Genomic DNA, 26,076 nt, shown 5'->3' with positions numbered 1-26,076 from the left:
TAGTCTCGGGTACGGGGTCTCTAGTCTCGGGTACGGGGTCTCTAGTCTCGGGTACGGGGTCTCTAGTCTCGGGTACGGGGTCTCTAGTCTCGGGTACGGGGTCTCTAGTCTCGGGTACGGGGTCTCTAGTCTCGGGTACGGGGTCTCTAGTCTCGGGTACGGGGTCTCTAGTCTCGGGTACGGGGTCTCTAGTCTCGGGTACGGGGTCTCTAGTCTCGGGTACGGGGTCTCTAGTCTCGGGTACGGGGTCTCTAGTCTCGGGTACGGGGTCTCTAGTCTCGGGTACGGGGTCTCTAGTCTCGGGTACGGGGTCTCTAGTCTCGGGTACGGGGTCTCTAGTCTCGGGTACGGGGTCTCTAGTCTCGGGTACGGGGTCTCTAGTCTCGGGTACGGGGTCTCTAGTCTCGGGTACGGGGTCTCTAGTCTCGGGTACGGGGTCTCTAGTCTCGGGTACGGGGTCTCTAGTCTCGGGTACGGGGTCTCTAGTCTCGGGTACGGGGTCTCTAGTCTCGGGTACGGGGTCTCTAGTCTCGGGTACGGGGTCTCTAGTCTCGGGTACGGGGTCTCTAGTCTCGGGTACGGGGTCTCTAGTCTCGGGTACGGGGTCTCTAGTCTCGGGTACGGGGTCTCTAGTCTCGGGTACGGGGTCTCTAGTCTCGGGTACGGGGTCTCTAGTCTCGGGTACGGGGTCTCTAGTCTCGGGTACGGGGTCTCTAGTCTCGGGTACGGGGTCTCTAGTCTCGGGTACGGGGTCTCTAGTCTCTGGTACGGGATCTCTAGTCTCGGGTACGGGGTCTCTAGTCTCGGGTACGGGGTCTCTAGTCTCGGGTACGGGGTCTCTAGTCTCGGGTACGGGGTCTCTAGTCTCGGGTACGGGGTCTCTAGTCTCGGGTACGGGGTCTCTAGTCTCGGGTACGGGGTCTCTAGTCTCGGGTACGGGGTCTCTAGTCTCGGGTACGGGGTCTCTAGTCTCGGGTACGGGGTCTCTAGTCTCGGGTACGGGGTCTCTAGTCTCGGGTACGGGGTCTCTAGTCTCGGGTACGGGGTCTCTAGTCTCGGGTACGGGGTCTCTAGTCTCGGGTACGGGGTCTCTAGTCTCGGGTACGGGGTCTCTTGTCTCGGGGACGGGGTCTCTAGTCTCGGGGACGGGGTCTCCAGTCTCGGGGACGGGGTCTCCAGTCTCGGGTACGGGGTCTCCAGTCTCGGGCACGGGTTCTCTAGTCTTGGATTACGGGGTCTCTAGTCTCGGGTACGGGGTCTCTAGTCTCGGGGTCTCGAGTCCCGGGTACGGGGTCTCTAGCCTCGGGGTCTCTAGTCTCGGGTACGGGGTCTCTAGTCTCGGGGTCCCTAGTCTCGGATTACGGGGTCCCTAGTCTCGTGTACGGGGTCTCTAGTCTCGTGTACGGGGTCTCTAGTCTCGGGTACGGGGTCTCTAGTCTCGGGTACGGGCTCTCTAGTCTCGGGTACGGGCTCTCTAGTCTCGGGTACGGGCTCTCTAGTCTCGGGTACGGGCTCTCTAGTCTCGGGTACGGGGTCTCGAGTCTCGGGTACGGGGTCTCTAGTCTCGGGTACGGGGTCTCTATTCTCGGGTACGGGGTCTCTATTCTCGGGTACGGGGTCTCTATTCTCGGGTACGGGGTCCCTATTCTCGGGTACGGGGTCCCTAGTCTCGGGCACGGGGTCCCTAGTCTCGGGCACGGGGTCTCTAGTCTCGGGCACGGGGTCCCTAGTCTCGGGCACGGGGTCCCTAGTCTCGGGCACGGGGTCCCTAGTCTCGGGCACGGGGTCCCTAGTCTCGGGCACGGGGTCCCTAGTCTCGGGCACGGGGTCCCTAGTCTCGGGCACGGGGTCCCTAGTCTCGGGCACGTGGTCTTCAGTCTCGGGCACGTGGTCTTCAGTCTCGGGCACGTGGTCTTCAGTCTCGGGCACGTGGTCTTCAGTCTCGGGCACGTGGTCTTCAGTCTCGGGCACGTGGTCTTCAGTCTCGGGTTCGGGTCTCGGGTACGGGGTCTCTAGTCTCGGGTACGGGGTCTCTAGTCTCGGGTTCGGGTCTCTAGTCTCGGGTATGGGGTCTCTAGTCTCGGGGTCTCTTGTCCCGGGTACGGGGTCTCTAGCCTCGGGGTCTTCAGTCTCGGGTACGGGGTCTCTAGTCTCAGGTACAGTGTCTCTAGTTTCGGGTATGGGGTCTCTAGTCTCGGCTACGGGGTCTCTAGTCTCGGGTACGGGGTCTCTAGTCTCGGGTACGGGGTCTCTAGTCTCGGGTACGGGGTCTCTAGTCTCGGGTACGGGGTCTCTAGTCTCGGGTACGGGGTCTCTAGTCTCGGGTACGGGGTCTCTAGTCTCGGGTACGGGGTCTCTAGTCTCGGGTACGGGGTCTCTAGTCTCGGGTACGGGGTCTCTAGTCTCGGGTACGGGGTCTCTAGTCTCGGGTACGGGGTCTCTAGTCTCGGGTACGGGGTCTCTAGTCTCGGGGACGGGGTCTCTAGTCTCGGGGACGGGGTCTCTAGTCTCGGGGACGGGGTCTCTAGTCTCGGGGACGGGGTCTCTAGTCTCGGGGACGGGGTCTCTAGTCTCGGGGACGGGGTCTCTAGTCTCGGGGACGGGGTCTCTAGTCTCGGGGACGGGGTCTCTAGTCTCGGGGACGGGGTCTCTAGTCTCGGGGACGGGGTCTCTAGTCTCGGGGACGGGGTCTCTAGTCTCGGGGACGGGGTCTCTAGTCTCGGGGACGGGGTCTCTAGTCTCGGGGACGGGGTCTCTAGTCTCGGGGACGGGGTCTCTAGTCTCGGGGACGGGGTCTCCAGTCTCGGGCACGGGTTCTCCAGTCTTGGATTACGGGGTCTCTAGTCTCGGGTACGGGGTCTTCAGTCTCGGGTACGGGGTCTCTAGTCTCGGGGTCTCGAGTCCCGGGTACGGGGTCTCTAGCCTCGGGGTCTTCAGTCTCGGGTACGGGGTCTCTAGTCTCGGGTACGGGGTCTCTAGTCTCGGGGTCCCTAGTCTCGGATTACGGGGTCTCTAGTCTCGTGTACGGGGTCTCTAGTCTCGTGGACGGGGTCTCTAGTCTCGGGTACGGGGTCTCTAGTCTCGGGTACGGGGTCTCTAGTCTCGGGTACGGGGTCTCTAGTCTCGGCTACGGGGTCTCTAGTCTCGGCTACGGGGTCTCTAGTCTCGGCTACGGGGTCTCTAGTCTCGGCTACGGGGTCTCTAGTCTCGGCTACGGGGTCTCTAGTCTCGGCTACGGGGTCTCTAGTCTCGGCTACGGGATCTCTAGTCTCGGCTACGGGGTCTCTAGTCTCGGCTACGGGGTCTCTAGTCTCGGGTACGGGGTCTCTAGTCTCGGGTACGGGGTCTCTAGTCTCGGGTACGGGGTCTCTAGTCTCGGGTACGGGGTCTCTAGTCTCGGGTACGGGGTCTCTAGTCTCGGGTACGGGGTCTCTAGTCTCGGGTACGGGGTCTCTAGTCTCGGGTACGGGGTCTCTAGTCTCGGGTACGGGGTCTCTAGTCTCGGGTACGGGGTCTCTAGTCTCGGGTACGGGGTCTCTAGTCTCGGGGACGGGGTCTCTAGTCTCGGGGACGGGGTCTCTAGTCTCGGGGACGGGGTCTCTAGTCTCGGGGACGGGGTCTCTAGTCTCGGGGACGGGGTCTCTAGTCTCGGGGACGGGGTCTCTAGTCTCGGGGACGGGGTCTCTAGTCTCGGGGACGGGGTCTCTAGTCTCGGGGACGGGGTCTCTAGTCTCGGGGACGGGGTCTCTAGTCTCGGGGACGGGGTCTCTAGTCTCGGGGACGGGGTCTCAAGTCTCGGGGACGGGGTCTCTAGTCTCGGGGACGGGGTCTCTAGTCTCGGGGACGGGGTCTCCAGTCTCGGGGACGGGGTCTCCAGTCTCGGGCACGGGTTCTCCAGTCTTGGATTACGGGGTCTCTAGTCTCGGGTACGGGGTCTTCAGTCTCGGGTACGGGGTCTCTAGTCTCGGGGTCTCGAGTCCCGGGTACGGGGTCTCTAGCCTCGGGGTCTTCAGTCTCGGGTACGGGGTCTCTAGTCTCGGGTACGGGGTCTCTAGTCTCGGGGTCCCTAGTCTCGGATTACGGGGTCTCTAGTCTCGTGTACGGGGTCTCTAGTCTCGTGGACGGGGTCTCTAGTCTCGGGTACGGGGTCTCTAGTCTCGGGTACGGGGTCTCTAGTCTCGGGTACGGGTCTCTAGTCTCGGGTACGGGGTCTCTAGTCTCGGGTACGGGGTCTCTAGTCTCGGGTACGGGGTCTCTAGTCTCGGGTACGGGGTCTCTAGTCTCGGGTACGGGGTCTCTAGTCTCGGGTACGGGGTCTCTAGTCTCGGGTACGGGGTCTCTATTCTCGGGTACGGGGTCTCTATTCTCGGTTACGGGGTCCCTAGTCTCGGGCACGGGGTCCCTAGTCTCGGGCACGGGGTCCCTAGTCTCGGGCACGGGGTCCCTAGTCTCGGGCACGGGGTCCCTAGTCTCGGGCACGGGGTCCCTAGTCTCGGGCACGGGGTCCCTAGTCTCGGGCACGGGGTCTCTAGTCTCGGGTACGGGGTCTCTAGTCTCGGGGACGGGGTCTCTAGTCTCGGGTACGGGGTCCCTAGTCTCGGGCACGGGGTCCCTAGTCTCGGGCACGGGGTCCCTAGTCTCGGGCACGGGGTCCCTAGTCTCGGGCACGGGGTCCTTAGTCTCGGGCACGGGGTCCCTAGTCTCGGGTACGTGGTCTCTAGTCTCGGGCACGGTTTCTCTAGTCTCGGATTACGGGGTCTACAGTCTCGGGAACGGGGTCTCTAGTCTCGGGAACGGGGTCTCTAGTCTCGGGAACGGGGTCTCTAGTCTCGGGAACGGCGTCTCTAGTCTCGGGAACGGGGTCTCTAGTCTCGGGAACGGGGTCTCTAGTCTCGGGAACGGGGTACCTAGTCTCGGGAACGGGGTCCCTAGTCTCGGGTACGTGCTCTTCAGACTCGGGTACGGGGTCTCTAGTCTCGGGTACGGGGTCTCTAGTGTCGGGTACGGGGTCTCTAGTGTCGGGTACGGGGTCTCTAGTGTCGGGTACGGGGTCTCTAGTGTCGGGTACGGGGTCTCTAGTGTCGGGTACGGGGTCTCTAGTGTCGGGTACGGGGTCTCTAGTGTCGGGTACGGGGTCTCTAGTGTCGGGTACGGGGTCTCTAGTGTCGGGTACGGGGTCTCTAGTGTCGGGTACGGGGTCTCTAGTGTCGGGTACGGGGTCTCTAGTGTCGGGTACGGGGTCTCTAGTGTCGGGTACGGGGTCTCTAGTGTCGGGTACGGGGTCTCTAGTCTCGGGTACGGGGTCTCTAGTCTCGGGTACGGGGTCTCTAGTCTCGGGTACGGGGTCTCTAGTCTCGGGTACGGGGTCTCTAGTCTCGGGTACGGGGTCTCTAGTCTCGGGTACGGGGTCTCTAGTCTCGGGTACGGGGTCTCTAGTCTCGGGTACGGGGTCTCTAGTCTCGGGTACGGGGTCTCTAGTCTCGGGTACGGGGTCTCTAGTCTCGGGTACGGGGTCTCTAGTCTCGGGTACGGGGTCTCTAGTCTCGGGTACGGGGTCTCTAGTCTCGGGTACGGGGTCTCTAGTCTCGGGTACGGGGTCTCTAGTCTCGGGTACGGGGTCTCTAGTCTCGGGTACGGGGTCTCTAGTCTCGGGTACGGGGTCTCTAGTCTCGGGTACGGGGTCTCTAGTCTCGGGTACGGGGTCTCTAGTCTCGGGTACGGGGTCTCTAGTCTCGGGTACGGGGTCTCTAGTCTCGGGTACGGGGTCTCTAGTCTCGGGTACGGGGTCTCTAGTCTCGGGTACGGGGTCTCTAGTCTCGGGTACGGGGTCTCTAGTCTCGGGTACGGGGTCTCTAGTCTCGGGTACGGGGTCTCTAGTCTCGGGTACGGGGTCTCTAGTCTCGGGTACGGGGTCTCTAGTCTCGGGTACGGGGTCTCTAGTCTCGGGTACGGGGTCTCTAGTCTCGGGTACGGGGTCTCTAGTCTCGGGTACGGGGTCTCTAGTCTCGGGTACGGGGTCTCTAGTCTCGGGTACGGGGTCTCTAGTCTCGGGTACGGGGTCTCTAGTCTCGGGTACGGGGTCTCTAGTCTCGGGTACGGGGTCTCTAGTCTCGGGTACGGGGTCTCTAGTCTCGGGTACGGGGTCTCTAGTCTCGGGTACGGGGTCTCTAGTCTCGGGTACGGGGTCTCTAGTCTCGGGTACGGGGTCTCTAGTCTCGGGTACGGGGTCTCTAGTCTCGGGTACGGGGTCTCTAGTCTCGGGTACGGGGTCTCTAGTCTCGGGTACGGGGTCTCTAGTCTCGGGTACGGGGTCTCTAGTCTCTGGTACGGGATCTCTAGTCTCGGGTACGGGGTCTCTAGTCTCGGGTACGGGGTCTCTAGTCTCGGGTACGGGGTCTCTAGTCTCGGGTACGGGGTCTCTAGTCTCGGGTACGGGGTCTCTAGTCTCGGGTACGGGGTCTCTAGTCTCGGGTACGGGGTCTCTAGTCTCGGGTACGGGGTCTCTAGTCTCGGGTACGGGGTCTCTAGTCTCGGGTACGGGGTCTCTAGTCTCGGGTACGGGGTCTCTAGTCTCGGGTACGGGGTCTCTAGTCTCGGGTACGGGGTCTCTAGTCTCGGGTACGGGGTCTCTAGTCTCGGGTACGGGGTCTCTTGTCTCGGGGACGGGGTCTCTAGTCTCGGGGACGGGGTCTCCAGTCTCGGGGACGGGGTCTCCAGTCTCGGGTACGGGGTCTCCAGTCTCGGGCACGGGTTCTCTAGTCTTGGATTACGGGGTCTCTAGTCTCGGGTACGGGGTCTTCAGTCTCGGGTACGGGGTCTCTAGTCTCGGGGTCTCGAGTCCCGGGTACGGGGTCTCTAGCCTCGGGGTCTCTAGTCTCGGGTACGGGGTCTCTAGTCTCGGGGTCCCTAGTCTCGGATTACGGGGTCCCTAGTCTCGTGTACGGGGTCTCTAGTCTCGTGTACGGGGTCTCTAGTCTCGGGTACGGGGTCTCTAGTCTCGGGTACGGGCTCTCTAGTCTCGGGTACGGGCTCTCTAGTCTCGGGTACGGGCTCTCTAGTCTCGGGTACGGGCTCTCTAGTCTCGGGTACGGGGTCTCGAGTCTCGGGTACGGGGTCTCTAGTCTCGGGTACGGGGTCTCTATTCTCGGGTACGGGGTCTCTATTCTCGGGTACGGGGTCTCTATTCTCGGGTACGGGGTCCCTATTCTCGGGTACGGGGTCCCTAGTCTCGGGCACGGGGTCCCTAGTCTCGGGCACGGGGTCTCTAGTCTCGGGCACGGGGTCCCTAGTCTCGGGCACGGGGTCCCTAGTCTCGGGCACGGGGTCCCTAGTCTCGGGCACGGGGTCCCTAGTCTCGGGCACGGGGTCCCTAGTCTCGGGCACGGGGTCCCTAGTCTCGGGCACGGGGTCCCTAGTCTCGGGCACGTGGTCTTCAGTCTCGGGCACGTGGTCTTCAGTCTCGGGCACGTGGTCTTCAGTCTCGGGCACGTGGTCTTCAGTCTCGGGCACGTGGTCTTCAGTCTCGGGCACGTGGTCTTCAGTCTCGGGTTCGGGTCTCGGGTACGGGGTCTCTAGTCTCGGGTACGGGGTCTCTAGTCTCGGGTTCGGGTCTCTAGTCTCGGGTATGGGGTCTCTAGTCTCGGGGTCTCTTGTCCCGGGTACGGGGTCTCTAGCCTCGGGGTCTTCAGTCTCGGGTACGGGGTCTCTAGTCTCAGGTACAGTGTCTCTAGTTTCGGGTATGGGGTCTCTAGTCTCGGCTACGGGGTCTCTAGTCTCGGGTACGGGGTCTCTAGTCTCGGGTACGGGGTCTCTAGTCTCGGGTACGGGGTCTCTAGTCTCGGGTACGGGGTCTCTAGTCTCGGGTACGGGGTCTCTAGTCTCGGGTACGGGGTCTCTAGTCTCGGGTACGGGGTCTCTAGTCTCGGGTACGGGGTCTCTAGTCTCGGGTACGGGGTCTCTAGTCTCGGGTACGGGGTCTCTAGTCTCGGGTACGGGGTCTCTAGTCTCGGGGACGGGGTCTCTAGTCTCGGGGACGGGGTCTCTAGTCTCGGGGACGGGGTCTCTAGTCTCGGGGACGGGGTCTCTAGTCTCGGGGACGGGGTCTCTAGTCTCGGGGACGGGGTCTCTAGTCTCGGGGACGGGGTCTCTAGTCTCGGGGACGGGGTCTCTAGTCTCGGGGACGGGGTCTCTAGTCTCGGGGACGGGGTCTCTAGTCTCGGGGACGGGGTCTCTAGTCTCGGGGACGGGGTCTCTAGTCTCGGGGACGGGGTCTCTAGTCTCGGGGACGGGGTCTCTAGTCTCGGGGACGGGGTCTCTAGTCTCGGGGACGGGGTCTCCAGTCTCGGGCACGGGTTCTCCAGTCTTGGATTACGGGGTCTCTAGTCTCGGGTACGGGGTCTTCAGTCTCGGGTACGGGGTCTCTAGTCTCGGGGTCTCGAGTCCCGGGTACGGGGTCTCTAGCCTCGGGGTCTTCAGTCTCGGGTACGGGGTCTCTAGTCTCGGGTACGGGGTCTCTAGTCTCGGGGTCCCTAGTCTCGGATTACGGGGTCTCTAGTCTCGTGTACGGGGTCTCTAGTCTCGTGGACGGGGTCTCTAGTCTCGGGTACGGGGTCTCTAGTCTCGGGTACGGGGTCTCTAGTCTCGGGTACGGGGTCTCTAGTCTCGGGTACGGGGTCTCTAGTCTCGGGTACGGGGTCTCTAGTCTCGGGTACGGGGTCTCTAGTCTCGGGTACGGGGTCTCTAGTCTCGGGTACGGGGTCTCTAGTATCGGGTACGGGGTCTCTAGTCTCGGGTACGGGGTCTCTAGTCTCGGGTACGGGGTCTCTAGTCTCGGGTACGGGGTCTCTAGTCTCGGGTACGGGGTCTCTAGTCTCGGGTACGGGGTCTCTAGTCTCGGGTACGGGGTCTCTATTCTCGGGTACGGGGTCTCTATTCTCGGGTACGGGGTCCCTAGTCTCGGGCACGGGGTCCCTAGTCTCGGGCACGGGGTCCCTAGTCTCGGGCACGGGGTCCCTAGTCTCGGGCACGGGGTCCCTAGTCTCGGGCACGGGGTCCCTAGTCTCGGGCACGGGGTCCCTAGTCTCGGGCACGGGGTCCCTAGTCTCGGGCACGGGGTCCCTAGTCTCGGGCACGGGGTCCCTAGTCTCGGGCACGGGGTCCCTAGTCTCGGGCACGGGGTCCCTAGTCTCGGGCACGGGGTCCCTAGTCTCGGGCACGGGGTCCTTAGTCTCGGGCACGGGGTCCCTAGTCTCGGGTACGTGGTCTCTAGTCTCGGGCACGGTTTCTCTAGTCTCGGATTACGGGGTCTTCAGTCTCGGGTACGGGGTCTTCAGTCTCGGGAACGGGGTCTCTAGTCTCGGGAACGGGGTCTCTAGTCTCGGGAACGGGGTCTCTAGTCTCGGGAACGGGGTCTCTAGTCTCGGGAACGGGGTACCTAGTCTCGGGAACGGGGTCCCTAGTCTCGGGTACGTGCTCTTCAGACTCGGGTACGGGGTCTCTAGTCTCGGGTACGGGGTCTCTAGTGTCGGGTACGGGGTCTCTAGTGTCGGGTACGGGGTCTCTAGTGTCGGGTACGGGGTCTCTAGTGTCGGGTACGGGGTCTCTAGTGTCGGGTACGGGGTCTCTAGTGTCGGGTACGGGGTCTCTAGTGTCGGGTACGGGGTCTCTAGTGTCGGGTACGGGGTCTCTAGTGTCGGGTACGGGGTCTCTAGTCTCGGGTACGGGGTCTCTAGTGTCGGGTACGGGGTCTCTAGTCTCGGGTACGGGGTCTCTAGTCTCGGGTACGGGGTCTCTAGTCTCGGGTACGGGGTCTCTAGTCTCGGGTACGGGGTCTCTAGTCTCGGGTACGGGGTCTCTAGTCTCGGGTACGGGGTCTCTAGTCTCGGGTACGGGGTCTCTAGTCTCGGGTACGGGGTCTCTAGTCTCGGGTACGGGGTCTCTAGTCTCGGGTACGGGGTCTCTAGTCTCGGGTACGGGGTCTCTAGTCTCGGGTACGGGGTCTCTAGTCTCGGGTACGGGGTCTCTAGTCTCGGGTACGGGGTCTCTAGTCTCGGGTACGGGGTCTCTAGTCTCGGGTACGGGGTCTCTAGTCTCGGGTACGGGGTCTCTAGTCTCGGGTACGGGGTCTCTAGTCTCGGGTACGGGGTCTCTAGTCTCGGGTACGGGGTCTCTAGTCTCGGGTACGGGGTCTCTAGTCTCGGGTACGGGGTCTCTAGTCTCGGGTACGGGGTCTCTAGTCTCGGGTACGGGGTCTCTAGTCTCGGGTACGGGGTCTCTAGTCTCGGGTACGGGGTCTCTAGTCTCGGGTACGGGGTCTCTAGTCTCGGGTACGGGGTCTCTAGTCTCGGGTACGGGGTCTCTAGTCTCGGGTACGGGGTCTCTAGTCTCGGGTACGGGGTCTCTAGTCTCGGGTACGGGGTCTCTAGTCTCGGGTACGGGGTCTCTAGTCTCGGGTACGGGGTCTCTAGTCTCGGGTACGGGGTCTCTAGTCTCGGGTACGGGGTCTCTAGTCTCGGGTACGGGGTCTCTAGTCTCGGGTACGGGGTCTCTAGTCTCGGGTACGGGGTCTCTAGTCTCGGGTACGGGGTCTCTAGTCTCGGGTACGGGGTCTCTAGTCTCGGGTACGGGGTCTCTAGTCTCGGGTACGGGGTCTCTAGTCTCGGGTACGGGGTCTCTAGTCTCGGGTACGGGGTCTCTAGTCTCGGGTACGGGGTCTCTAGTCTCGGGTACGGGGTCTCTAGTCTCGGGTACGGGGTCTCTAGTCTCGGGTACGGGGTCTCTAGTCTCGGGTACGGGGTCTCTAGTCTCGGGTACGGGGTCTCTAGTCTCGGGTACGGGGTCTCTAGTCTCTGGTACGGGATCTCTAGTCTCTGGTACGGGGTCTCTAGTCTCGGGTACGGGGTCTCTAGTCTCGGGTACGGGGTCTCTAGTCTCGGGTACGGGGTCTCTAGTCTCGGGTACGGGGTCTCTAGTCTCGGGTACGGGGTCTCTAGTCTCGGGTACGGGGTCTCTAGTCTCGGGTACGGGGTCTCTAGTCTCGGGTACGGGGTCTCTAGTCTCGGGTACGGGGTCTCTAGTCTCGGGTACGGGGTCTCTAGTCTCGGGGACGGGGTCTCTAGTCTCGGGGACGGGGTCTCTTGTCTCGGGGACGGGGTCTCTAGTCTCGGGGACGGGGTCTCTAGTCTCGGGTACGGGGTCTCCAGTCTCGGGCACGGGTTCTCTAGTCTTGGATTACGGGGTCTCTAGTCTCGGGTACGGGGTCTTCAGTCTCGGGTACGGGGTCTCTAGTCTCGGGGTCTCGAGTCCCGGGTACGGGGTCTCTAGCCTCGGGGTCTCTAGTCTCGGGTACGGGGTCTCTAGTCTCGGGGTCCCTAGTCTCGGATTACGGGGTCCCTAGTCTCGTGTACGGGGTCTCTAGTCTCGTGTACGGGGTCTCTAGTCTCGTGTACGGGGTCTCTAGTCTCGGGTACGGGCTCTCTAGTCTCGGGTACGGGCTCTCTAGTCTCGGGTACGGGCTCTCTAGTCTCGGGTACGGGGTCTCGAGTCTCGGGTACGGGGTCTCTAGTCTCGGGTACGGGGTCTCTATTCTCGGGTACGGGGTCTCTATTCTCGGGTACGGGGTCTCTATTCTCGGGTACGGGGTCCCTAGTCTCGGGTACGGGGTCCCTAGTCTCGGGCACGGGGTCCCTAGTCTCGGGCACGGGGTCCCTAGTCTCGGGCACGGGGTCCCTAGTCTCGGGCACGTGGTCTTCAGTCTCGGGCACGTGGTCTTCAGTCTCGGGCACGTGGTCTTCAGTCTCGGGCACGTGGTCTTCAGTCTCGGGCACGTGGTCTTCAGTCTCGGGCACGTGGTCTTCAGTCTCGGGCACGTGGTCTTCAGTCTCGGGCACGTGGTCTTCAGTCTCGGGCACGTGGTCTTCAGTCTCGGGTTCGGGTCTCGGGTACGGGGTCTCTAGTCTCGGGTACGGGGTCTCTAGTCTCGGGTTCGGGTCTCTAGTCTCGGGTATGGGGTCTCTAGTCTCGGGGTCTCTTGTCCCGGGTACGGGGTCTCTAGCCTCGGGGTCTTCAGTCTCGGGTACGGGGTCTCTAGTCTCAGGTACAGTGTCTCTAGTTTCGGGTATGGGGTCTCTAGTCTAGGGTACGGGATCTCTAGCCTCGGGTACGGGGTCTCTAGTCTCGGGTACGGGGTCTCTAGTCTCGGGTACGGGGTCTCTAGTCTCGGGTACGGGGTCTCTAGTCTCGGGTACGGGGTCTTTAGTCTCTGGTACTGGGTCCCTAGTCTCGGGTTCTCTAGTTCCCGGGTACGGGGTCTCTAGTCTCTGGTACGGGGTCTCTAGTCTCGGGGACGGGGTCTTCAGTCTCGGGTACGGGGTCTCTCGTCTCGGGGTCTCGAGTCCCGGGTACGGGGTCTCTAGCCTCGGGGTCTCTAGTCTCGGGTACGGGGTCTCTAGTCTCGGGGTCCCTAGTCTCGGATTACGGGGTCCCTAGTCTCGTGTACGGGGTCTCTAGTCTCGTGTACGGGGTCTCTAGTCTCGGGTACGGGGTCTCTAGTCTCGGGTACGGGCTCTCTAGTCTCGGGTACGGGCTCTCTAGTCTCGGGTACGGGCTCTCTAGTCTCGGGTACGGGGTCTCGAGTCTCGGGTACGGGGTCTCTAGTCTCGGGTACGGGGTCTCTATTCTCGGGTACGGGGTCTCTATTCTCGGGTACGGGGTCTCTATTCTCGGGTACGGGGTCCCTATTCTCGGGTACGGGGTCCCTAGTCTCGGGCACGGGGTCCCTAGTCTCGGGCACGGGGTCTCTAGTCTCGGGCACGGGGTCCCTAGTCTCGGGCACGGGGTCCCTAGTCTCGGGCACGGGGTCCCTAGTCTCGGGCACGGGGTCCCTAGTCTCGGGCACGGGGTCCCTAGTCTCGGGCACGGGGTCCCTAGTCTCGGGCACGGGGTCCCTAGTCTCGGGCACGTGGTCTTCAGTCTCGGGCACGTGGTCTTCAGTCTCGGGCACGTGGTCTTCAGTCTCGGGCACGTGGTCTTCAGTCTCGGGCACGTGGTCTTCAGTCTCGGGTTCGGGTCTCGGGTACGGGGTCTCTAGTCTCGGGTACGGGGTCTCTAGTCTCGGGTTCGGGTCTCTAGTCTCGGGTATGGGGTCTCTAGTCTCGGGGTCTCTTGTCCCGGGTACGGGGTCTCTAGCCTCGGGGTCTTCAGTCTCGGGTACGGGGTCTCTAGTCTCAGGTACAGTGTCTCTAGTTTCGGGTATGGGGTCTCTAGTCTCGGCTACGGGGTCTCTAGTCTCGGGTACGGGGTCTCTAGTCTCGGGTACGGGGTCTCTAGTCTCGGGTACGGGGTCTCTAGTCTCGGGTACGGGGTCTCTAGTCTCGGGTACGGGGTCTCTAGTCTCGGGTACGGGGTCTCTAGTCTCGGGTACGGGGTCTCTAGTCTCGGGTACGGGGTCTCTAGTCTCGGGTACGGGGTCTCTAGTCTCGGGTACGGGGTCTCTAGTCTCGGGTACGGGGTCTCTAGTCTCGGGTACGGGGTCTCTAGTCTCGGGTACGGGGTCTCTAGTCTCGGGTACGGGGTCTCTAGTCTCGGGTACGGGGTCTCTAGTCTCGGGTACGGGGTCTCTAGTCTCGGGTACGGGGTCTCTAGTCTCGGGTACGGGGTCTCTAGTCTCGGGTACGGGGTCTCTAGTCTCGGGGACGGGGTCTCTAGTCTCGGGGACGGGGTCTCTAGTCTCGGGGACGGGGTCTCTAGTCTCGGGGACGGGGTCTCTAGTCTCGGGGACGGGGTCTCTAGTCTCGGGGACGGGGTCTCTAGTCTCGGGGACGGGGTCTCTAGTCTCGGGGACGGGGTCTCTAGTCTCGGGGACGGGGTCTCTAGTCTCGGGGACGGGGTCTCTAGTCTCGGGGACGGGGTCTCTAGTCTCGGGGACGGGGTCTCTAGTCTCGGGGACGGGGTCTCTAGTCTCGGGGACGGGGTCTCTAGTCTCGGGGACGGGGTCTCCAGTCTCGGGCACGGGTTCTCCAGTCTTGGATTACGGGGTCTCTAGTCTCGGGTACGGGGTCTTCAGTCTCGGGTACGGGGTCTCTAGTCTCGGGGTCTCGAGTCCCGGGTACGGGGTCTCTAGCCTCGGGGTCTTCAGTCTCGGGTACGGGGTCTCTAGTCTCGGGTACGGGGTCTCTAGTCTCGGGGTCCCTAGTCTCGGATTACGGGGTCTCTAGTCTCGTGTACGGGGTCTCTAGTCTCGTGGACGGGGTCTCTAGTCTCGGGTACGGGGTCTCTAGTCTCGGGTACGGGGTCTCTAGTCTCGGGTACGGGGTCTCTAGTCTCGGGTACGGGGTCTCTAGTCTCGGGTACGGGGTCTCTAGTCTCGGGTACGGGGTCTCTAGTCTCGGGTACGGGGTCTCTAGTCTCGGGTACGGGGTCTCTAGTCTCGGGTACGGGGTCTCTAGTCTCGGGTACGGGGTCTCTAGTCTCGGGTACGGGGTCTCTAGTCTCGGGTACGGGGTCTCTAGTCTCGGGTACGGGGTCTCTATTCTCGGGTACGGGGTCTCTATTCTCGGGTACGGGGTCCCTAGTCTCGGGCACGGGGTCCCTAGTCTCGGGCACGGGGTCCCTAGTCTCGGGCACGGGGTCCCTAGTCTCGGGCACGGGGTCCCTAGTCTCGGGCACGGGGTCCCTAGTCTCGGGCACGGGGTCCCTAGTCTCGGGCACGGGGTCCCTAGTCTCGGGCACGGGGTCCCTAGTCTCGGGCACGGGGTCCCTAGTCTCGGGCACGGGGTCCCTAGTCTCGGGCACGGGGTCCCTAGTCTCGGGCACGGGGTCCCTAGTCTCGGGCACGGGGTCCCTAGTCTCGGGCACGGGGTCCCTAGTCTCGGGCACGGGGTCCCTAGTCTCGGGCACGGGGTCCTTAGTCTCGGGCACGGGGTCCCTAGTCTCGGGTACGTGGTCTCTAGTCTCGGGCACGGTTTCTCTAGTCTCGGATTACGGGGTCTTCAGTCTCGGGTACGGGGTCTTCAGTCTCGGGAACGGGGTCTCTAGTCTCGGGAACGGGGTCTCTAGTCTCGGGAACGGGGTCTCTAGTCTCGGGAACGGGGTCTCTAGTCTCGGGAACGGGGTACCTAGTCTCGGGAACGGGGTCCCTAGTCTCGGGTACGTGCTCTTCAGACTCGGGTACGGGGTCTCTAGTCTCGGGTACGGGGTCTCTAGTGTCGGGTACGGGGTCTCTAGTGTCGGGTACGGGGTCTCTAGTGTCGGGTACGGGGTCTCTAGTGTCGGGTACGGGGTCTCTAGTGTCGGGTACGGGGTCTCTAGTGTCGGGTACGGGGTCTCTAGTGTCGGGTACGGGGTCTCTAGTGTCGGGTACGGGGTCTCTAGTCTCGGGTACGGGGTCTCTAGTGTCGGGTACGGGGTCTCTAGTGTCAGGTACGGGGTCTCTAGTCTCGGGTACGGGGTCTCTAGTCTCGGGTACGGGGTCTCTAGTCTCGGGTACGGGGTCTCTAGTCTCGGGTACGGGGTCTCTAGTCTCGGGTACGGGGTCTCTAGTCTCGGGTACGGGGTCTCTAGTCTCGGGTACGGGGTCTCTAGTCTCGGGTACGGGGTCTCTAGTCTCGGGTACGGGGTCTCTAGTCTCGGGTACGGGGTCTCTAGTCTCGGGTACGGGGTCTCTAGTCTCGGGTACGGGGTCTCTAGTCTCGGGTACGGGGTCTCTAGTCTCGGGTACGGGGTCTCTAGTCTCGGGTACGGGGTCTCTAGTCTCGGGTACGGGGTCTCTAGTCTCGGGTACGGGGTCTCTAGTCTCGGGTACGGGGTCTCTAGTCTCGGGTACGGGGTCTCTAGTCTCGGGTACGGGGTCTCTAGTCTCGGGTACGGGGTCTCTAGTCTCGGGTAAGGGGTCTCTAGTCTCGGGTACGGGGTCTCTAGTCTCGGGTACGGGGTCTCTAGTCTCGGGTACGGGGTCTCTAGTCTCGGGTACGGGGTCTCTAGTCTCGGGTACGGGGTCTCTAGTCTCGGGTACGGGGTCTCTAGTCTCGGGTACGGGGTCTCTAGTCTCGGGTACGGGGTCTCTAGTCTCGGGTACGGGGTCTCTAGTCTCGGGTACGGGGTCTCTAGTCTCGGGTACGGGGTCTCTAGTCTCGGGTACGGGGTCTCTAGTCTCGGGTACGGGGTCTCTAGTCTCGGGTACGGGGTCTCTAGTCTCGGGTACGGGGTCTCTAGTCTCGGGTACGGGGTCTCTAGTCTCGGGTACGGGGTCTCTAGTCTCGGGTACGGGGTCTCTAGTCTCGGGTACGGGGTCTCTAGTCTCGGGTACGGGGTCTCTAGTCTCGGGTACGGGGTCTCTAGTCTCTGGTACGGGATCTCTAGTCTCTGGTACGGGGTCTCTAGTCTCGGGTACGGGGTCTCTAGTCTCGGGTACGGGGTCTCTAGTCTCGGGTACGGGGTCTCTAGTCTCGGGTACGGGGTCTCTAGTCTCGGGTACGGGGTCTCTAGTCTCGGGTACGGGGTCTCTAGTCTCGGGTACGGGGTCTCTAGTCTCGGGTACGGGGTCTCTAGTCTCGGGTACGGGGTCTCTAGTCTCGGGTACGGGGTCTCTAGTCTCGGGTACGGGGTCTCTTGTCTCGGGGACGGGGTCTCTAGTCTCGGGGACGGGGTCTCTAGTCTCGGGTACGGGGTCTCCAGTCTCGGGCACGGGTTCTCTAGTCTTGGATTACGGGGTCTCTAGTCTCGGGTACGGGGTCTTCAGTCTCGGGTACGGGGTCTCTAGTCTCGGGGTCTCGAGTCCCGGGTACGGGGTCTCTAGCCTCGGGGTCTCTAGTCTCGGGTACGGGGTCTCTAGTCTCGGGGTCCCTAGTCTCGGATTACGGGGTCCCTAGTCTCGTGTACGGGGTCTCTAGTCTCGTGTACGGGGTCTCTAGTCTCGTGTACGGGGTCTCTAGTCTCGTGTACGGGGTCTCTAGTCTCGGGTACGGGCTCTCTAGTCTCGGGTACGGGCTCTCTAGTCTCGGGTACGGGCTCTCTAGTCTCGGGTACGGGGTCTCGAGTCTCGGGTACGGGGTCTCTAGTCTCGGGTACGGGGTCTCTATTCTCGGGTACGGGGTCTCTATTCTCGGGTACGGGGTCTCTATTCTCGGGTACGGGGTCTCTATTCTCGGGTACGGGGTCCCTAGTCTCGGGTACGGGGTCCCTAGTCTCGGGCACGGGGTCCCTAGTCTCGGGCACGGGGTCCCTAGTCTCGGGCACGGGGTCCCTAGTCTCGGGCACGGGGTCCCTAGTCTCGGGCACGTGGTCTTCAGTCTCGGGCACGTGGTCTTCAGTCTCGGGCACGTGGTCTTCAGTCTCGGGCACGTGGTCTTCAGTCTCGGGCACGTGGTCTTCAGTCTCGGGCACGTGGTCTTCAGTCTCGGGCACGTGGTCTTCAGTCTCGGGCACGTGGTCTTCAGTCTCGGGCACGTGGTCTTCAGTCTCGGGCACGTGGTCTTCAGTCTCGGGTTCGGGTCTCGGGTACGGGGTCTCTAGTCTCGGGTACGGGGTCTCTAGTCTCGGGTTCGGGTCTCTAGTCTCGGGTATGGGGTCTCTAGTCTCGGGGTCTCTTGTCCCGGGTACGGGGTCTCTAGCCTCGGGGTCTTCAGTCTCGGGTACGGGGTCTCTAGTCTCAGGTACAGTGTCTCTAGTTTCGGGTATGGGGTCTCTAGTCTAGGGTACGGGATCTCTAGCCTCGGGTACGGGGTCTCTAGTCTCGGGTACGGGGTCTCTAGTCTCGGGTACGGGGTCTCTAGTCTCGGGTACGGGGTCTCTAGTCTCGGGTACGGGGTCTTTAGTCTCTGGTACTGGGTCCCTAGTCTCGGGTTCTCTAGTTCCCGGGTACGAGGTCTCTAGTCTCTGGTACGGGGTCTCTAGTCTCGGGGACGGGGTCTCTAGTCTCGGGGACGGGGTCTCTAGTCTCGGGGACGGGGTCTCTAGTCTCGGGGACGGGGTCTCTAGTCTCGGGGACGGGGTCTCTAGTCTCGGGGGCGGGGTCTCTAGTCTCGGGGGCGGGGTCTCTAGTCTCGGGGACGGGGTCTCCAGTCTCGGGCACGGGGTCTCCAGTCTCGGGCACGGGTTCTCCAGTCTCGGATTACGGGTTCTCCAGTCTCGGATTACGGGGTCTCCAGTCTCGGGTACGGGGTCTTCAGTCTCGGGTACGGGGTCTTCAGTCTCGGGTACGGGGTCTCTAGTCCCGGGTACGGGGTCTCTAGCCTCGGGGTCTTCATTCTCGGGTACGGGTTCTCTAGTCTTGGATTACGGGGTCTCTAGTCTCGGGTACGGGGTCTCCAGTCTCGGGTACGGGGTCTCTAGTCTCTGGGTCTCGAGTCCCGGGTACGGGGTCTCTAGCCTCGGGGTCTTCAGTCTCGGGTACGGGGTCTCTAGTCTCGGGTACAGGGTCTCTAGTCTCGGGGGCGGGGTCTCTAGTCTCGGGGACGGGGTCTCTAGTCTCGGGGACGGGGTCTCCAGTCTCGGATTATGGGGTCTCTAGTCTCGGGTACGGGGTCTTCAGTCTCGGGTACGGGGTCTCTAGTCTCGGGGTCTCTAGTCCCGGGTACGGGGTCTCTAGCCTCGGGGTCTTCAGTCTCGGGTACGGGGTCCCTAGTCTCGGGTGCGGGGTCCCTAGTCTCGGGTACGTGGTCTCTAGTCTCGGGTACGTGGTCTCTAGTCTCGGGTCCGGGGTCTCTAGTCTCGGGCACGGTTTCTCTAGTCTCGGATTACGGGGTCTCTAGTCTTGGGTTCGGGGTCTTCAGTCTCGGGTACGGGGTCTTCAGTCTCGGGTATGGGGTCTCTAGTCTCAGGAACGGGGTCCCTAGTCTCGGGAACGGGGTCCCTAGTTTCGGGAACGTGCTCTTCAGTCTCGGGTACGGGGTCTCTAGTCTCGGGTACGGGGTCTCTAGTCTCGGGTACGGGGTCTCTAGTCTCGGGTACGGGGTCTCTAGTCTCGGGTACGGGGTCTCTAGTCTCGGGTACGGGGTCTCTAGTCTCGGGTACGGGGTCTCTAGTCTCGGGTACGGGGTCTCTAGTCTCGGGTACGGGGTCTCTAGTCTCGGGTACGGGGTCTCTAGTCTCGGGCACGGGGTCTCTAGTCTCGGGTACGGGGTCTCTAGTCTCGGGTACGGGGTCTCTAGTCTCGGGTACGGGGTCTCTAGTCTCGGGTACGGGGTCTCTAGTCTCGGGTACGGGGTCTCTAGTCTCGGGTACGGGGTCTCTAGTCTCGGGTACGGGGTCTCTAGTCTCGGGTACGGGGTCTCTAGTCTCGGGTACGGGGTCTCTAGTCTCGGGTACGGGGTCTCTAGTCTCGGGTACGGGGTCTCTAGTCTCGGGTACGGGGTCTCTAGTCTCGGGTACGGGGTCTCTAGTCTCGGGTACGGGGTCTCTAGTCTCGGCTACGGGGTCTCTAGTCTCGGCTACGGGGTCTCTAGTCTCGGCTACGGGGTCTCTAGTCTCGGCTACGGGGTCTCTAGTCTCGGCTACGGGGTCTCTAGTCTCGGCTACGGGGTCTCTAGTCTCGGCTACGGGGTCTCTAGTCTCGGGTACGGGGTCTCTAGTCTCGGGTACGGGGTCTCTAGTCTCGGGTACGGGGTCTCTAGTCTCGGGTACGGGGTCTCTAGTCTCGGGTACGGGGTCTCTAGTCTCGGGTACGGGGTCTCTAGTCTCGGGTACGGGGTCTCTAGTCTCGGGTACGGGGTCTCTAGTCTCGGGTACGGGGTCTCTAGTCTCGGGTACGGGGTCTCTAGTCTCGGGTACGGGGTCTCTAGTCTCGGGGACGGGGTCTCTAGTCTCGGGGACGGGGTCTCTAGTCTCGGGGACGGGGTCTCTAGTCTCGGGGACGGGGTCTCTAGTCTCGGGGACGGGGTCTCTAGTCTCGGGGACGGGGTCTCTAGTCTCGGGGACGGGGTCTCAAGTCTCGGGGACGGGGTCTCTAGTCTCGGGGACGGGGTCTCTAGTCTCGGGGACGGGGTCTCCAGTCTCGGGGACGGGGTCTCCAGTCTCGGGCACGGGTTCTCCAGTCTTGGATTACGGGGTCTCTAGTCTCGGGTACGGGGTCTTCAGTCTCGGGTACGGGGTCTCTAGTCTCGGGGTCTCGAGTCCCGGGTACGGGGTCTCTAGCCTCGGGGTCTTCAGTCTCGGGTACGGGGTCTCTAGTCTCGGGTACGGGGTCTCTAGTCTCGGGGTCCCTAGTCTCGGATTACGGGGTCTCTAGTCTCGTGTACGGGGTCTCTAGTCTCGTGGGCGGGGTCTCTAGTCTCGGGTACGGGGTCTCTAGTCTCGGGTACGGGGTCTCTAGTCTCGGGTACGGGGTCTCTAGTCTCGGGTACGGGGTCTCTAGTCTCGGGTACGGGGTCTCTAGTCTCGGGTACGGGGTCTCTAGTCTCGGGTACGGGGTCTCTAGTCTCGGGTACGGGGTCTCTAGTCTCGGGTACGGGGTCTCTAGTCTCGGGTACGGGGTCTCTAGTCTCGGGTACGGGGTCTCTAGTCTCGGGTACGGGGTCTCTAGTCTCGGGTACGGGGTCTCTAGTCTCGGGTACGGGGTCTCTATTCTCGGGTACGGGGTCTCTATTCTCGGGTACGGGGTCCCTAGTCTCGGGCACGGGGTCCCTAGTCTCGGGCACGGGGTCCCTAGTCTCGGGCACGGGGTCCCTAGTCTCGGGCACGGGGTCCCTAGTCTCGGGCACGGGGTCCCTAGTCTCGGGCACGGGGTCCCTAGTCTCGGGCACGGGGTCCCTAGTCTCGGGCACGGGGTCCCTAGTCTCGGGCACGGGGTCCCTAGTCTCGGGCACGGGGTCCCTAGTCTCGGGGACGGGGTCTCTAGTCTCGGGGACGGGGTCTCTAGTCTCGGGTACGGGGTCTCCAGTCTCGGGTACGGGGTCTCCAGTCTCGGGCACGGGTTCTCTAGTCTTGGATTACGGGGTCTCTAGTCTCGGGTACGGGGTCTCTAGTCTCGGGGTCTCGAGTCCCGGGTACGGGGTCTCTAGCCTCGGGGTCTCTAGTCTCGGGTACGGGGTCTCTAGTCTCGGGGTCCCTAGTCTCGGATTACGGGGTCCCTAGTCTCGTGTACGGGGTCTCTAGTCTCGTGTACGGGGTCTCTAGTCTCGGGTACGGGGTCTCTAGTCTCGGGTACGGGCTCTCTAGTCTCGGGTACGGGCTCTCTAGTCTCGGGTACGGGCTCTCTAGTCTCGGGTACGGGGTCTCGAGTCTCGGGTACGGGGTCTCTAGTCTCGGGTACGGGGTCTCTAGTCTCGGGTACGGGGTCTCTATTCTCGGGTACGGGGTCTCTATTCTCGGGTACGGGGTCTCTAGTCTCGGGTACGGGGTCTCTAGTCTCGGCTACGGGGTCTCTAGTCTCGGCTACGGGGTCTCTAGTCTCGGCTACGGGGTCTCTAGTCTCGGCTACGGGGTCTCTAGTCTCGGCTACGGGGTCTCTAGTCTCGGCTACGGGGTCTCTAGTCTCGGGTACGGGGTCTCTAGTCTCGGGTACGGGGTCTCTAGTCTCGGGTACGGGGTCTCTAGTCTCGGGTACGGGGTCTCTAGTCTCGGGTACGGGGTCTCTAGTCTCGGGTACGGGGTCTCTAGTCTCGGGTACGGGGTCTCTAGTCTCGGGTACGGGGTCTCTAGTCTCGGGTACGGGGTCTCTAGTCTCGGGTACGGGGTCTCTAGTCTCGGGTACGGGGTCTCTAGTCTCGGGTACGGGGTCTCTAGTCTCGGGGACGGGGTCTCTAGTCTCGGGGACGGGGTCTCTAGTCTCGGGGACGGGGTCTCTAGTCTCGGGGACGGGGTCTCTAGTCTCGGGGACGGGGTCTCTAGTCTCGGGGACGGGGTCTCTAGTCTCGGGGACGGGGTCTCAAGTCTCGGGGACGGGGTCTCTAGTCTCGGGGACGGGGTCTCTAGTCTCGGGGACGGGGTCTCCAGTCTCGGGGACGGGGTCTCCAGTCTCGGGCACGGGTTCTCCAGTCTTGGATTACGGGGTCTCTAGTCTCGGGTACGGGGTCTTCAGTCTCGGGTACGGGGTCTCTAGTCTCGGGGTCTCGAGTCCCGGGTACGGGGTCTCTAGCCTCGGGGTCTTCAGTCTCGGGTACGGGGTCTCTAGTCTCGGGTACGGGGTCTCTAGTCTCGGGGTCCCTAGTCTCGGATTACGGGGTCTCTAGTCTCGTGTACGGGGTCTCTAGTCTCGTGGGCGGGGTCTCTAGTCTCGGGTACGGGGTCTCTAGTCTCGGGTACGGGGTCTCTAGTCTCGGGTACGGGGTCTCTAGTCTCGGGTACGGGGTCTCTAGTCTCGGGTACGGGGTCTCTAGTCTCGGGTACGGGGTCTCTAGTCTCGGGTACGGGGTCTCTAGTCTCGGGTACGGGGTCTCTAGTCTCGGGTACGGGGTCTCTAGTCTCGGGTACGGGGTCTCTAGTCTCGGGTACGGGGTCTCTAGTCTCGGGTACGGGGTCTCTATTCTCGGGTACGGGGTCTCTATTCTCGGGTACGGGGTCCCTAGTCTCGGGCACGGGGTCCCTAGTCTCGGGCACGGGGTCCCTAGTCTCGGGCACGGGGTCCCTAGTCTCGGGCACGGGGTCCCTAGTCTCGGGCACGGGGTCCCTAGTCTCGGGCACGGGGTCCCTAGTCTCGGGCACGGGGTCCCTAGTCTCGGGCACGGGGTCCCTAGTCTCGGGCACGGGGTCCCTAGTCTCGGGCACGGGGTCCCTAGTCTCGGGGACGGGGTCTCTAGTCTCGGGGACGGGGTCTCTAGTCTCGGGTACGGGGTCTCCAGTCTCGGGTACGGGGTCTCCAGTCTCGGGCACGGGTTCTCTAGTCTTGGATTACGGGGTCTCTAGTCTCGGGTACGGGGTCTTCAGTCTCGGGTACGGGGTCTCTAGTCTCGGGGTCTCGAGTCCCGGGTACGGGGTCTCTAGCCTCGGGGTCTCTAGTCTCGGGTACGGGGTCTCTAGCCTCGGGGTCTCTAGTCTCGGATTACGGGGTCCCTAGTCTCGTGTACGGGGTCTCTAGTCTCGTGTACGGGGTCTCTAGTCTCGGGTACGGGGTCTCTAGTCTCGGGTACGGGCTCTCTAGTCTCGGGTACGGGCTCTCTAGTCTCGGGTACGGGCTCTCTAGTCTCGGGTACGGGGTCTCGAGTCTCGGGTACGGGGTCTCTAGTCTCGGGTACGGGGTCTCTATTCTCGGGTACGGGGTCTCTATTCTCGGGTACGGGGTCTCTATTCTCGGGTACGGGGTCTCTATTCTCGGGTACGGGGTCCCTAGTCTCGGGCACGGGGTCCCTAGTCTCGGGCACGGGGTCCCTAGTCTCGGGCACGGGGTCCCTAGTCTCGGGCACGGGGTCCCTAGTCTCGGGCACGGGGTCCCTAGTCTCGGGCACGTGGTCTTCAGTCTCGGGCACGTGGTCTTCAGTCTCGGGCACGTGGTCTTCAGTCTCGGGCACGTGGTCTTCAGTCTCGGGCACGTGGTCTTCAGTCTCGGGCACGTGGTCTTCAGTCTCGGGCACGTGGTCTTCAGTCTCGGGCACGTGGTCTTCAGTCTCGGGCACGTGGTCTTCAGTCTCGGGCACGTGGTCTTCAGTCTCGGGCACGTGGTCTTCAGTCTCGGGCACGTGGTCTTCAGTCTCGGGCACGTGGTCTTCAGTCTCGGGCACGTGGTCTTCAGTCTCGGGCACGTGGTCTTCAGTCTCGGGCACGTGGTCTTTAGTCTCGGGTTCGGGTCTCGGGTACGGGGTCTCTAGTCTCGGGTACGGGGTCTCTAGTCTCGGGTTCGGGTCTCTAGTCTCGGGTATGGGGTCTCTAGTCTCGGGGTCTCTTGTCCCGGGTACGGGGTCTCTAGCCTCGGGGTCTTCAGTCTCGGGTACGGGGTCTCTAGTCTCAGGTACAGTGTCTCTAGTTTCGGGTATGGGGTCTCTAGTCTAGGGTACGGGATCTCTAGCCTCGGGTACGGGGTCTCTAGTCTCGGGTACGGGGTCTCTAGTCTCGGGTACGGGGTCTCTAGTCTCGGGTACGGGGTCTCTAGTCTCGGGTACGGGGTCTTTAGTCTCTGGTACTGGGTCCCTAGTCTCGGGTTCTCTAGTTCCCGGGTACGGGGTCTCTAGTCTCTGGTACGGGGTCCCTAGTCTCGGGTACGGGGTCTCTAGTCTCGGGGTCCCTAGTCTCGGATTACGGGGTCTCTAGTCCCAGGTACGGGGTCTCTAGTCCCGGGTACGGGGTCTCTAGTCTCGGGTACGGGGTCTCTAGCCTCGAGGTCTCTAGTCTCGGGGACCGGGTCTCTAGTCTCGGGGACCGGGTCTCTAGTCTCGGGGACGGGGTCTCTAGTCTCGGGGTCCCTAGTCTCGGATTACGGGGTCTCTAGTCTCGGGTACGGGGTCTCTCGTCTCGGGTACGGGGTCTCTCGTCTCGGGTACGGGGTCTCTAGTCTCCGGTACGGGGTCCCTAGTCTCGGGTACGGGGTCCCTAGTCTCAGGTACGGGGTCCCTAGTCTCGGGTACGGGGTCCCTAGTCTTGGGTACGGGGTCTCTAGTCTCTGGTACGGGGTCTCTAGCCTCGGGGTCTCTAGTCTCGGGTACGGGGTCTCTGGTCTCGGGTACGGGGTCTCTAGTCTCGGGTAAGGGGTCCCTAGTCTCGGGTACGGGGTCCCTAGTCTCGGGTACGGGGTCCCTAGTCTCGGGTACGGGGTCCCTAGTCTCGGGTACGGGGTCCCTAGTCTCGGGTACGGGGTCCCTAGTCTCGGGCACGGTGTCTCTAGTCTCGGGTACGGGGTCTCTAGTCTCGGGTACGGGGTCTCTAGTCTCGGGTACGGGGTCTCTAGTCTCGGGTACGGGGTCTCTAGTCTCGGGTACGGGGTCTCTAGTCTCGGGTACGGGGTCTCTAGTCTCGGGTACGGGGTCTCTAGTCTCGGGTACGGGGTCTCTAGTCTCGGGTACGGGGTCTCTAGTCTCGGGTACGGGGTCTCTAGTCTCGGGTACGGGGTCTCTAGTCTCGGGTACGGGGTCTCTAGTCTCGGGTACGGGGTCTCTAGTCTCGGGTACGGGGTCTCTAGTCTCGGGTACGGGGTCTCTAGCCTCGGGTAGGGGGTCTCGGATTACGGGGTCTCTAGTCTCGGGTACGGGGTCTCTAGTCTCGGATTACGGGGTCTCTAGTCTCGGATTACAGGGTCTCTAGTCTCGGGTACGGGGTCTCTAGTCTCGGGTACGGGGTCTCTAGTCTCGGGTACGGGGTCTCTAGTCTCGGGTACGGGGTCTCTAGCCTCTGGTACGGGGTCTCTAATCTCAGCCACATGGTCTCTCCTGTCATGACGATCAAACCATTGTCAATTGACATAAAAACCCAGCATTAATGTCCGTTCGGGAAGGAAATCTGCAGTCCTTACCCGGTCTGGCCAAAATTCATGTCCAGGCACACAGCAATATGGTTAACTCTTTACTGCCCCCTCAAGTGCAATTAGGAATGGGCGATGCCCAGGTCCCAAGGTGGTCTCTGATCGAGGTCTCTGGATAATAAGTCCAGATCTGGACCAAGAGTCAAGGTGTCTGGAGAACAATCACAGAACCAATTGCTGACTTGACATCTGTCCCTTAAATGCTGCTTGTTGGATAGCAGCCAATCATTACCAATCTGTTCTAATCCATCCCGCACACTCCCTTCCCATTCAGACTTACCTCAGGGGTGAGGATGTAATTCTGGCTCTTTATCTTTCGAGGCTCACTGTCTTTGTGTAGATTCTCCAGATTCCCAGTGACAGGGTTGAGGTAATAATCAAAGACCAGGCCGTGAGCAGGGATGTGAATGTTGTAGTCACTGCTTCTTAAGGCTTGTCTGGCAAACTGGTCAAACTGAGGCCAGGAACTGTGGCAAAGTCACACATTATTATTAAACTTCAGACTCTGCAGCATTTCCTTTTTGATCAACAGTTATAGACAAAGGGCACAGAATCGTGCAAAAGCCTCCTGTGGAAGCACCAATTGTGGATTGTAGGGAGAAGGTGGGGATGAGAGAAATGGGATTGAGGGATATGGGGAGAAGGTGGGATTGAGAGAAATGGGGAGAAGGTGGGATTGAGGGAAATGGGGAGAAGGT

General features: G+C 62.4%; 1 protein-coding gene across 1 annotated transcript in view; it reads right to left on the bottom strand.

Moving 5' to 3' along the window:
* The window catches only part of LOC140391348 (dynein heavy chain domain-containing protein 1-like), a 479,751-nt gene that overhangs the window by 396,758 nt on the left and 56,917 nt on the right, over positions 1 to 26,076 (bottom strand). The window contains exon 3 of the mRNA XM_072475926.1: positions 25,659 to 25,845. Within this exon, the coding sequence (XP_072332027.1) occupies positions 25,659 to 25,845 (187 nt within the window). The remainder of the gene's footprint in view (positions 1 to 25,658; positions 25,846 to 26,076) is intronic.

This window comes from Scyliorhinus torazame, chromosome 15 (genome assembly GCF_047496885.1).
Source record: "Scyliorhinus torazame isolate Kashiwa2021f chromosome 15, sScyTor2.1, whole genome shotgun sequence".
NCBI lineage: Eukaryota > Metazoa > Chordata > Chondrichthyes > Carcharhiniformes > Scyliorhinidae > Scyliorhinus > Scyliorhinus torazame.
Note: the sequence above shows the minus strand (reverse complement) of the source record. Positions and strands in the feature narration are given on the sequence as shown.